The 13619-nt window shown below is 41.2% G+C and overlaps 1 protein-coding gene across 4 annotated transcripts in view; it reads left to right on the forward strand.

Annotated features, from left to right (window-relative positions):
• rapgef6 (Rap guanine nucleotide exchange factor (GEF) 6) overlaps positions 1-13619 on the forward strand; it is a 135373-nt gene that overhangs the window by 43966 nt on the left and 77788 nt on the right. For 3 of the 4 annotated variants that reach the window (XM_085470766.1, XM_085470769.1, XM_085470767.1), the window contains exon 1: positions 12332-13316. In XM_085470766.1, coding sequence (XP_085326892.1) covers positions 12744-13316 — 573 coding nt within the window. In that variant the 5' untranslated portion in view covers positions 12332-12743. Of the gene's footprint in view, positions 1-7297; positions 7368-12331; positions 13317-13619 lie in introns of those variants that run through there. The other variant, XM_085470770.1, reaches the window with a different exon arrangement.

Raw genomic sequence — 13619 nt, forward strand, 5'->3', positions numbered from 1 at the left:
ATATAAAACTAAAGATACGGAGCAAAGATTGTCCCCATTCAAAAGTGAAACATCCAAGTAAAATATTCAAAATTATTGGTGAGATTATTACAAAATTTCCTATTTTTCTTGTACTTCTTCTCCTTGAGTTCAAAGAAAACTGCTCACTTCTCTATGTTTTCTGGAACATTGCTGTCCTAGGAGGAAGTGAAAAGTACAACAACATCACACGCAGCAGAGGGATGAATGAATGTTAGTTTTGTCGTTCCCTAAGATGTGGAGGGAAAAAAAGTCAATCGCTGCATTGGAGTTGAGCAGTAGCTGTTAATGGTGCTTATTTAATTGTAATTTTTAAAATCTGATATGGATACATTTGAGGTCACCCGTTTAACTGATTGCTGATTTCCACATGAATGTGTTGTGATGTTTCTGAATGACCCACTGGATCATTACTTGGAGTACTTGGAGTCTGTCTTTTGGTGTGCTGGTGGTCTCGCTGCTGGCCAGCTCCTCAGTCTTCTTTGATTATGAGTCAGAGCTGTCAGTGTTGGCCAACCAAGCACTAAAAATGAGAAGAAAACCAGTCGGGGAGACTGAGAAGTAGATGTCTAAGTATGGTGAACTGTGTCTTTACTGCTTGTCATTATTACCATGGAAACTTGGGTGCCAAATGGGCACGGACCTCTGTTGGGGTTTAATTAACGCATTTCTTTCAGACTTTATCAAATTGCGCACTTGGAGGTTGTTCAGAATAACATAGCTTGTCGGTTTGGAAGTTTGTGGAAACTTTTCTGGATTCATTTTCACACCTGGCAAAGTTGTATGTGAGACTGCAAAAGTATTAATCAGTCGAATTGGATAATCAGCGGGCCTCTGCCAGCTATGGGTCTGTTTAATCTCAGAGCCCAGTGACTGAATAGCACAGGTAGCTCACAGTGAGCGAATGTGCGTCATGTCCTGCCCTTCCTACCCTCCGTATATGCCGTACCCAGGCACCAACTTTTGTCTAAGCAAGAACATTTCCACTAGTGAGAATACACGTAACATGGAAAGACTTGTTGCTTTTGTCCTGCAATCATTTTTTGAATACCTGCATACTTTGGAGGGAGCGGATCATTTTTGGCATTCTTCGGAGGCAATAATACCGCGTGAAAAAATGCAGCAGGTCAAGCCTGGCACATCCTACATTGTCATCAAACACAGATTTGAATCTTGTCAGAATTCTCTGCATTACACAACAACTTGAGCTTTATTTATCATTCTGTGTTGAATCTTCTCAAAGCTTGTGATGTAGACTACGTGACTGGCCGACGCCAGCATGGAGGAAATGATGGTACACAACATGCCAATCAGTCATTGCAGACTGCGCAAGTGCAGCATGTAGTTAATCGTCTCATCATCTCAAACTGCAACTTTAACGTGGGCTCAAAAGGTAGAGCGCATCGTTGACCAATCGGGAGGTCACTGGTTCAGTCCTGTTCTCCTCGAGTCTGTGTGTCAGTGTCCTTTGACAAGATGCTGAACCAACCTTCTCCTGATGCATCCATGAACATGTGAGTGTGTGCATGGTAGGTTAGAGCGCTGTAAATATACTTGAAGTGTTCACTAAAACTAAAAGAGAGCTATTTGCTATTTAGTTAATATTGTTTTTGCACTATTGAGAATGTTGTCGGTTTTTCCACGCTTCAGACAATAGACACCTCAAGGTGTGTGTGTGTGTGTGTGTGTGTGTGTGGTCAGTTCCTATACCAGCTGTCATGGTTTATTGCCCAGGGCACTGCAGCTGTCACTGAACCTGTTCTCAGCTCTGCCGACAACTTGTTTTTGCTGGAAAAGGAGGGGAGAGAAATCATCACCTGCTGAAATCCAGCAAAGGCACAGCCTCAGTAGTTCGAAGGGACGAGATTTCCCTTCCAAAAAGGTGAAAGAGATGATGGGGATTAAAGTCGATTTATTGTAGAAGTACTCCCCACTTACTAACGCGAGAGGAATTTATTGTTTAAAGCTTTTGTGAAAAACCAGTGCCTCGCAGACATAATACATTTCCAGCCTTTAAAATACCATACAGGTTGGTTGTACTAATGGTGATTTCTTTAACAAAGTGCATAAGCATTTGGTGCCTGTGGATAAATGGATGAATGGATGGATGGAGCATTGAAGCCTGTTGTGATAAATTGAGGCAGATAAGGGTTTGTGCTGTGTGTAGTATTATCTTTAGAACAGCATACATCATACATTAATGCAGCATACATTATTGATGCTTCTGCTCCGTAATTGCAGGAATGCATCTGAAAGCTAATTTCCTGTCATGACATCATGAGTCAATGTCAGTCTGATATATTTTATGGAGATCTGAATGAGATCCATCTGTTCACACCTCTAAAATCAATAGGCTACACCACAATTCTATTTTTGTTAATATAGAGATTATTATTGTTACAAGAAATTTACATAAATTTCATAAAAATGAAATAAATGCATAAAAATGTCATTTTTAATGCATCTAAAAGGTTATATTTGGGAATTTGGAATCATCTTGCACTTCCTCTACTTGGACAGTGCTGTACACGTTTTCTTATAACCGCTGCATTACTTAAGCCATAATAGCCAAGAAATTTTCACTTGTTAAAAACTAGTTGTTTAGTTTAGACCTCAGTCTAAATTTGCTTTGGTTGCTAGCAGGTTGCCGTGATCTCCCATAGTTTATTTTAGATGCCAACTTGTTTGCAAACACTCACCAACTGCTTGCTGAGGAGAACAATGAAAAGTGAGACTTAAAGCAGACTCAAACTATTCGCTTTCAAAGTAAAAGTTGCACCCTTTGAAATGTATTGGTTGTAGCGGTAAGACAGTTTTTATTTTGGAGGCGAATCTTCTCCCTTTCTCCTTTGGTTTGCACTTGTTCAGGTTTCACCACAGTTCAGCGTCTTCAGTGCAAACCATCAGCTTCTATTCATACAGACATAAGAGTAACTACCCAAGAATTAGAGTGCAGCGAGACCTTAACTACCGCAGCCCCACACACACTAGCATTGTGTGGATAAATGTTTGGCGCAGCAGTGTTTGTCAGCATGTTTTGGGCTTTTACCTTGTAAGACTGAAGGCTAATGTTTGGCCATAGTGTGGTTTTAGAAGGCTGTCTAATTTCCTGTGTGAGGCACAGATTCACACCAAATAACAACAGAGCGTTATCACATTTCAGTTCAGTCAGGGCAGCAGCATCATTTGGTGGGTACAAATATGTGCGCCCACACATAACCTCGGTAACTCGCTTACAGTTGACTCAAGTTTGTTTGGCTCTTGTGCTCTTTGTGGAAATGCAGTAAGGTCAAAACCGAAGAAAAAATATTGAGCAAGCGAACACAAACACATAAAGCACATACAGTATAATGCTGTGGATGTGAAGGGCTGAAATCTTTTCTCCTTTAGCATCAAACTGCAGCTCTCCTGTATTTCTCTGGACAACCTGTCTCTCTGCCCTGCGCGCACCCGCCCACACACAGTGAGGAGACAGGCTTGGCAGGCTTTGTGTAGCGCTGACAGGGACCAGGCGTCTCGCCTCAGTGGAGTGCGGAGAGATCCTGTCAGAGTCAGACTGACCTCCAGGCTAAGGGCTCTGAACAAACTCCCTGCCCAGCTGACTGCATTCCTCATTGGGAACAATTGAGTTTATACTCTGCTGGGAGCCACTCTATGGATAGACAGTGATTTTGATCATTTGTGTTTGTTTGCTTATTCCCTTGTGCGTTGTCGGTTTTTGTTTTTCTAATAAAATCAGATCAGGACATCTAAAGAAACAATACAGACTTGCAGATGTGAAAAAAAGAACAGTCTGTGGTGTGAAACAATTTGGGGAATGTAAACTGGACCCAGTGGTCAGGCCCATGTGTTGTGTGGCATTGATGGATGAGGACAAACCCTCTGCAGCTGTAGAAATGCTTTCTGCAGCAGATTTGTGCCTCTTACCTGTGGGGAGGCACGAAACGGCTCAAAATCACGAGAGATGAACAAGAAAGTTTTCTATTATTAATTGATCCAAATCCAGTAAACAAAGATGCAATGTGCACCTTTTCAAGGCATGCTTTGAACTTTAAAGCCCTTCTCCAACTGTCAGCACTATATAAATGGTATTAAAATGAGAAAATCAATAGAACTGATAATGGGTTTTACTGTCCCCAGACTCACCTGAACAGAGCACTTTATGAAAACAAGAAGTGCCTCATATTTTCTAGGCTTAGTGAATAATTTAGTTTTCTATAGAAAACCTAATGTAATGCTTTTGTGCTTTAATTGTGCTACCAAAAGAAAAAAGTGGCCTGAGTGTATGCGACAGGTACGTGCCAAATAAATCCACACACCACTATTTTGGCCTTTTTCAGCTGCTAAGAGAGAGGTTTCCATGGAAGTGGCGGCTTCCTTCATCTTTTGTGGCTGTAGGTTTGTTTCCTCCCTCAGTGTTAGGCACTAAAGGTTTGGCTTCCACTAATATATCCTGGAAAAATCTGTTTATTAGAAGAAAAGCGTGATTTAAAAAAAAGTTTCTATCATTAGAACGCATTGCAAAGACAGACTTTTATGTGAGGCCTAAATTCAGAGTGTTGTTTGTGTCAGTAAGAAGCTGTTATTTAAGATGTGACTAGATGAAAGTTTTCTTTTTTCTTTTTTTTTGACTTAGAGGAAGCAAAGACCGGCAGTAAAAGGAGTGAAGGAAATGATGAAAGGGAATACAGAATGAGATGAGGAGAGAAGGGAGGAAAACGGCAAAAGCAAAAAAATATATAGAAAAGAGAGAGACGGAAAAGATGGATTTGCCTTTGGAAAGGAAGCAAATGAATAAAAACAGGAAGAGCAATATGAAGTTAAAGGGAATTATTTACAAGTGGTATAATATGGATGCAGGAAAAAAGAAAACACGGAGTCATTGGAAGGGTGAAGATGATCAGAAGGGAAAGGGGGTGGAGGTGAAGCACAAAGAGAGATGTATTAAGGAAACAAGAAGGATATGAGCGAGGAAAGCAAAAAGCTGCAAACCAGATGGGCGCCACCGTGTGACAGTGTGAGAATGAAATCGGAGAAGAGTGAAAGTTTGTTCTCTCCCAGCTCAGCACGCTTCCATGATTAAAACCAGCCTCTTCCCCCCGATCCTCAAACAATGCTGAGGCACCACTTTTAGCATGAAGACGTGTTTTCAGTGCAGCGTGTTCTCAGGATTAAGCTCACACACTACTCACACACTTACAGAGCATATGTGCCAACAGGAAGCTTTCAGCATCCATGTGATCATAATGATGAATCCATTTAATCATCAATTCAGTCTAGACGTCAGCAAGAAGATGCATCAGCTGCACGTAGAATGTAAATGGCGGCTGACATGTTACAATGTTATAACATCAAAGTCAAGTAGAGTTTATTTGTAACAAAGGTTTCATTGTACCAAACACATCCTTAGTCATCTCCATGGAGAAGAGAAGGCCAAACTCACCCACGTGGTCTCGCCACAGCATCAGCTGCTCCACTCCTGCTTATCAGTGGAAAAAATGACCCAGCTGACTGCAGAGAGACTCACACTGTGCAAAAGCTGTTTACTTATAACGGTGTGGTTGGCCTGATCCAGATTGATCTTCTGCATTTAGCTCTTTTTTTTTTTTCCTAATTGACAGAGAAGCACAAAAGTTCTGCGTCCATTATAAGAGATGTAAGCAGTCTGTATGCTTTTTCATTAACATACACTGTGTTTACACTTGTCCTGTGTGGTCAGATCACTCAGTACAAGTGTAAACAACCACCAAGATCCGAAGTAATTTGATCGGTGTAACCACTCTGCAATGTGGCCTGGGACAAATTTGGCCTGATATAACAGAAAAAATACCATCAATGCACGATGTGCTGGTACTTTTCTAAGAAGCGTAAACAGAGTCTTATTTATTTCTTTTTAGTCTCTCTGTACCTTTAAATGTATAACACAAATGCTTATTTAGTGACTTTCTCTTTTCTATCAGCGGTTGAACTTTTGCCACAAACCACTGACACAACTGAACTGCTAAAACCCATCTCACAGAGTAGTGAGACTAGCTTTTACATTTTCCTTCTAACTGCAGTTGAAAGACCTAGTGGCATGCCAGATTGGGAAGCTGTTACTTCTTCAAGTCAAGGACTTTGAGTATCTCAGGGTCTTATTAAAGAGTTGGGGGAGAACGGAGTAGGAGATTGACAGACAGACTGGTTGGTGCCGCATCTGTTGTGACGCTGAAGATTTACTGGTCAATGTACGTTCCTACACCCACCTATAAACACGAGGTGTGGTTGTATAAGCGGTGGATGTCATGTCCACCTGGGGAGAAACCTCAGGGCAGATACGGGACATGCTTGAGAGATTATGTCTCTCTGCTGCACCCACAGACCAAACCCAGATAAAATGGATGGATCAAACTGGAAATCTGTTTTTCAAAGCTTGCGTAGCTGCTGACAAAAACCCACTGGGGTAGAGCTTAATGTTTTCTATTATTATGCTGTCATTATAACTAATTTTAGCTCTTCTACCACACGCAGTGAAGTGAGATGCAAAAGAGTGTCACCAAAGGCGCCCCATCAGTGGGGTTGCCAGCTAGCGTCTACTGAGAAACTGTCATTACACATAAAATTACACAAAGCTGTGACTGCCCTTCAAAACTGCATTGGAAGTTGTTTTTATTTAATGTCCAGAGCTGATACTAACTGAGAAAAATGCTTCAAAATTATGTATAAAGAATATTCACACATGGATTGGGAAGGGATTAATCAGATATCAATAAAATGGTGAAATTATTATATATATATATATTTTTTTTAAAAATCATCTTTTGCAACAAAGAAAATTTGCTTTTTCTTTAAACATGTGAAAACTGTAAAACTGGTCACTGCCTTAAGCTATAATTTGACATTCGATCTCTCACACTATTTCCTTTTACATCTCATGTTGGCCACAGCTATTTCTGGCACACTTGAGTTTATCTGGTTTGAAGTATGTGTGAGGTGCACACATTGTCACTGCACATTCTTCTGCCTGCTTGTTTCTGTGACGTGTGCAATTTTATTTGTGTATAAAAGTTGTATTAGATTGATCTAAGGTCAGAGCAAAGCTTAACCACAAACCGGGTCTAGCACAAAATTGCTGTTGTAAATTCATCGGCCTGTATTCCCGGTACTGTGTCTGTGGTCGGGCAGATATGATCGACTGCGTCTGTTTCTACTGTCTCTCATGATATTCGTGTCATCTCTGCAGTGTGTTTATTTCTGTTTTAACACTCACTTTTTGTGTGTCGCTGCCCTTTCTCCACAGTTTTGGCAAGCAGCTGGGAGGTAGACGAGGCTGTGAATGCATCACTTTGGAGCCATCAGAAATGATTGTGGTGAGTAGAGACACCGTCTCTTGTTCTCCCTCTCTGTTTTAGACTCGGTCTGTCTTTTGTCCCTCTCCCAAGCCCTTTTATCCTCCCATGCACTCTCCCATCTCTGGGCTTTGATAATATTTCTATTTTTCTATCTTTATTTGATGTCTGCAGTACCTTTTCCCCCTCCCTCCATTGTCATTGTCCTGATCACCCTTTTCATCTTCTTTTTGCCCATTTCTGTTCTTTCTTCTCTGTTCTCTGCATTTTCTTATAGCATAAGCATTATCTACATCTTCAGTATTATAAAGGACCATATTTTTAATTGATATTACATCTAGAAGGTTATACGCTCTCTGTTCAGACTCGGCTTCAAAACGGATTGGACAGTGCTTAACAGTGCAAATCGATACTGAGACAAGCATCCTGCAAAAGCAACCCAAGAGATTGTCAAGACAAAGAGATACTCAAGTATCCGAGGCTGTGTTAAAAAGATTTCTTATATTTAAAACGATGTAAGTTTGTCCAGTTAATTTTGGTTTACCCAGCACTCTATCGCATGGTAACACCAGGATCCATGCTGTTTACTTCACCTGTCTGTGGTTTTAATTTAGTGTCTTTCAATATCACAAAGACTTCATTCAGGTCAAGTTTGCCATAACATTTAGTATATAAGAATGTTGTTTTTGTTTGCCTCCACAAGGTCGCGTACAAATTTCTGTCCTCTTCCTACCTAATAGTTCTTCCTGCTCTCATTTTCCTCTTTTGCCTGAGCTTTGTCTGAGGGACTAGAAGGATACGATGGGATGAGATAAGCTGCAAAGTTTTATACAAAAAGAGGACAGGTAACACCAGTTCCACTGATGCTATTGAATAGGAAATAAAGAAATAAACTAAATAAATTTAACCCCAGATAACCCCCAGATAATCTGGTTGTTTTGGTGCACAGTGCTCTGTAGCAGAGTTGGAACAGGTTGTCTCCAGGGTGCGATGGGTCAGCAGTTATGATACCTGTCTATTTCCTGATTTACAGTTACTGAATAGAGGGCAATTGAGCACTCTTGTTCTTTTGCAGTCTGTCCATTTTAGTCTGTTCTTGTCCTTTTTGGTGTTTGATCCAAACCATACAGTGGTGGATGTGCAGAGAACACACTGGATTATTTCAGACTAGAAATCAGTTGATTTAAGTAAGTAGCAAATGATTATCAAGCCAGTTAAGCTAATGCTAACGCACATCTATGCTTTGATTGTGTGTGGTGTTTCTAAAGAAGGAACATGTAAAAACTGGTGGATGTTGTAAATTAAATAATGGTGCAAAACAAAGCTTTAGCCAGCCTGTAGTTTAGCTAACTAGCCCTTCAGCAACTACAATATAGAAGTTAAAGTACCTGTTGTGTTTTGCAGAGATAAAGAACAGGACAATTATGCAAGAGTAACAAAGTAGCAACTTGGGCCACTGTGTTTTTTTTCTTCTTCCCCCCATTGTTGCCCTTTCTCGGCTTCACCCAGTGGCTCTCCTTATCTCCTCGGCTCTTTTAAGATTGGTGGGAAGGGTGTTATCATATGACAAAAAAAAGCTTTCAGCACTCACATGTTCTTTGTGGCTTTTGGAAACCCTGCCCCAATAGTCTCAGGGACATCAGAACTTTCCTGGAAATGTTCTGCAGTGGAAAAAAAACATGACAATAGTAAGGTGCTCTTTCAGCAAGGCGCCTAATCTTGAACTACACCCATGGGCCCATTCAGAGGCGATTGCTATGGTAACAGAGAGCAGCGATACTGACAGTCTTCCAGGTATGATTGTGTGATAGTTTGTGAATATGAAGTGCGGCATTGGGAAGAAGAGCCTGTGAATTTAGTCCACTCATTTGCCCGGGGCACGAGAGATACATTTAAATTCAATTTAATTGTGAAAAGAAGAGTGTGTGGCTGAGGGAATAAAATTGGTTTGAATTAAACTGGCCTTTGAATTAAATCACTGAATTAAACAGTTCACTGTGTGTGTCACACACAGTGAGTGAAGAGAGGTGGGTGAGGGTTAGAAAGAGACCAAATGAACCAGCTTATCAGAACCTTAGAAAGGACACAAGTTTTCTTGCTTCTTTGTATATGACTGTTTTTAAGTTACAAACAGCACTGCCTTGGAAAAGAAACTCTGAAGCAAGGCTGAATGATAATATGGAAACTATGGTGTGCTATATAGACAAAAGAATCTGGCCTTACTTCTTAACCTTTGAATTTAGGTTTGTTTAGTCAAGCGCATAGCCACGCAGTCTGCCTTTACAAACATTTGTGAATCGATGAGCTCGCTGAATTCCAGCTTGGTACTTTAATAGCATGCCAGATTCCTTCTCTCCTAGATATTCCATGATAAACTGTAAGTGGAAGCTTTTAGGAACCACAGGAACTCAGCCATGAAGTGTCAGACCACATGAAGTCACAGAGTGGGGTCATTTCACTTGATAACTGTAGAGTTCCAACCTTCCTCTGACATTAACATCAGCACAAGAAACTGTGTGCTGTGAGCTTCGTGACATGGGTTTCCAACGCTAAAGAGCTTCTATAGGTTTAATTTATTGGTGGCCCAAGAAATAACGTATGTCTGTATGCCAATTCAAAGAGCAATAAAAAAACAAGACCATCTTAGAGTGGTTGATAAATACTATCTGGAAAGCATTGTTCAAAAGGACCCCAGTAAGTTAAAACTAAAGAATTATTGAATAACCACTTTTTTGTATTGAAAATACCAAGAAATGCTAATCGAAACACACACTTTTATGCACACATGGGTAAATACACAAAGGGCAGAGGGACTGCGGTCCAGTCACACTGCATTGCAGCCAATCGGCTAATTAGGACCATGGGAATAGTAGAGGGAATATTATCTGTAGCTTTCGTCATGACTCTGGTCACAGGATGACAGGGACTGACATTCAAAGACTGACAGGGTGGGGTTGTTTGTGTGTGTGTTCGTGTCTGGTTGGGGGAATAGATGAAATTAAAAAGAAGCACGCAGCGGGAAAAAGAGAGTAAGGAATGAAAAAGTGGAGAAAAAAAATAGCCGATGATGCATGCTGCCAGGCAAATGATCAGATAGACGGAGTGGAATGTAAACCGGGAGATGAGTCGACGTGAAGTTAGTCACACAGGCATATTAAAATGTTTAGAGGAAGCGGGAAACTTAATATAGAAGTGAGTGTCGGTCAGAAACATAACTGGTGGTCATGGGACAGAATGGGTTATAATCAGTCGAGGAGACAGAGAGCCATGTGTATTACAGGCTCACAGGATGAATGTGAAAGTGTAACCTTCCCCTCCAGAATTTTTTGTGTGTAACCTTCAGGCTGTCTGTCTCATGAGCCTCGTTAAAATGAGGCGAGATGACATTTTTCACCGTGAGAAGGGGCACATTGATACCAATCCAGGCTCCTTTTACAACCGTTATTTGGTATTTTATTGCTGAACTATCCTTCACGCAGTTGTTTTAGAGACCATGACAGCTAAACTACCCACAACCCAGTTTTTACTCGGTATATTAGAGCAGAACTCCCTGAGACAAGGTTTTTCTTCTGTGTGTTACAACCCAGAGCAGCTGTTGAGTCTCTTTTCTACTGACAGAAAATCTTTGGGTCAAGCTTCACTTTCTTTCTATATTAGTTGTTTTTTCTTATTGTTTTACCTTCATAGATTTTATTCTATGCGACTACATGAAGGCACAAACGGCAGTCGCTTAAGGCTGTTCTTTAACTCTCTTCTACTTTTCTCAGCACAGAAGCTGTAGTCATCCCCACCACTCTTTGCGGCTGATCATGGGTCTGTATTAAGAACAGTGACTGACACATGACTGACCTGAAGAGGGAAAAAGACACACACAGTGGTCACATACAAAGACGCCATTTGTGGTGTACATACGCTATGGTGAAATCTCTGATAGTAAACACATTATTGCGAGATGAAAGGCTGAAGAAAACATTTCCTATAGGATCTTCCCAAACAGTTTGATCTTTTTTTCATATATACTGTACAAGGCTGTAAAAAAGTCTTTGGCAAAATGATGGATGGAAAGAAGGTCACACTTAAACACGTTAAAACGTCACCTTACACTTTTACCATTTTTATTGATAAAGAAACATTACACATGTTTAAAAGTGTCATAATATTTAGTCAGGATAAAGTGGGGAAAAAAATGGTGGTAGCAGGATGACAAAGTCACAACAAAACCTAAAGCCAGGAATTAGGACTTTGTTTGGGGACTGTTGGTCTGAGCACTCTATCCATGCACAGTAAAGACAATGGATTGATGTTACTGTATTTGCCAGCATGCTCTGACAAATGTTTTTTATGCTTGAGTGCATGAAAACATAGTAAACAAAGCTACTGTTGAGTCTCTTTTGCTTCTGGCTGCCCACTTTAGGGGGTGCTAAAACTTAAATCTTAAATCTTTAGGTGCGGGAAGTGATCTTTCCTGACTTCAGGCTAATATTAGCGTGGCAGGACCACACATGAACACAAATTTTGACAAGGAAAAAAATCGAAAACACTATAATTTTCTCTGATTCATGAACTGCCATGACTTAGACATTGTTATATAACCAGAGAGTGTGAGACTCAGAGAAACTAGCACACTGATACTGAAATACAAGATAATTTAAAAAAAAAAGTTTAAAAAGCTAAGTTGAAAACAAATCCAAGAGCCTTGGGAAAGAAAATGAAGGCAGAGGAGCTGGGTTACATCATTTATTTATTGAAAAAGTCCATTCATTGCTGGGATAATAAGATTGTTGACTTCACTTAGCATTATGCAACGAAGAAAGAAAACAAATTCCTCCTACAACAGACTCGCACAAAAAGGGAATGAATTGTATGGCCGGAATCTGTGTGCTCTGCTGTTTTTCTTTTTTTTTTTTTTTTTTTCTTCCTGCCTGATGAGGATATTTGTGTATTTACGGTTTCCTGGAGGAAACTGGTGGCTCAGTGTGTGCTTTGTGCGCGTGTCATACAGAGTCAGAGAGCGAGCGAGCGACCATGTGAGCAAGCCTGTCAGTATGCAACATGTCGAGCAGATGAACTCTGTCTCGAGGAGGACTACTCTCGCCAAGTTTGAGAAAGGAGGAGATGCGGCGCTCGTTCTTCTGCCCTCGTCGTCGATTTGTTTGTTTCTTCATTTAATTTACTTGCCTTGTTTTCTCTCTTATTCTGGAGGAGTGACCCAGAGGATGAAATGTCGTGGGATCCCCCAGGATTTTGGACCTTGTCTTAAATTTTGGACGCTGCACTTCTATTCATCTTTTGTATAAAAGGGTTTCCCCGCTGTTTTTCTTCTTCTTGTTCTTCCCTTCTCCCCCTTGTGGTATTTCCTGCTTTTATGTGTTGTTCTGGTCCCCTTCTTGAGTCCAGATGAGTGTGCTCCGCTGGCACCGGCTCTCTGCGCTCTGGAAGAACTGGATGTTCAACCAGGAGCCAGCAGAAGAGCAGGACCAGATCCCAGAAGCCCTAGGACCCGAAGCAGAGCCACGGGGGGAGAAAGGGAACGCATTCAAGGATAACAACTCAGATTTGGAGAGCGTCACAGAATCTAAGACCCAAAGTTTGGGTTATAAGAAGCAGAGATCCGAATCTGACAGCCAGAATGTGGAATATAACAATCTGAACACACTCCCTAAGATCCAGAAGTCTGAACTGTTGAAACGTAGCTGTTCTGAGCCGTGCTCTCAGGTCACATACGCTGAGGATCGATCTTCCAGCTACCCCCAGACACCCGAAGGTTGTGGGGGCAAATCCCGTCAAAGTTTCTGCTCTGAGCAGAGTGTTCCCTGTATATTGCAGGTGGATAACGGCAGCGAGGGGGACGACAGCTTCTTGCAGAGAGAGGGTTCCCAACGGCGGTCCAGACGGCGCTTCAGAAGGGTCAACCCCAGGGGAGAGCGGGAACTGATCACAGACGGCCAAGACCCCGCCAGCTACAACACGGTAAGAATAAAAGCTTTACTAACAGCAAAGGCTAATGCTAACCACCCTCAGCATTTACAGTATTGACATGTTGCTTCTGTGTAAGTGGGAAGGCAATCAAAACGTACTCTTTGCCTCTTTCCAGTAGATCGCTTACACTGAGGCTGGTTGGGTTTTATATGTTTAAACAACTACTGTTTTTTCAGGGTCCTTTAAAGATCTTCACACATTTGGTTCTCTGAAGCTTGCTGACACCCCAACTATAATCATTAGCTTCGGTTTTAAAGTATCCTTGTGATGTGCACAGTGTGCAGAGAGCAGTTC

Source organism: Copadichromis virginalis, linkage group LG10, assembly GCF_057382275.1.
Source record: "Copadichromis virginalis isolate Kocher_CV1m ecotype Utaka linkage group LG10, C_Virginalis_male_GT1.1, whole genome shotgun sequence".
Taxonomy (NCBI): Eukaryota; Metazoa; Chordata; class Actinopteri; order Cichliformes; family Cichlidae; genus Copadichromis; species Copadichromis virginalis.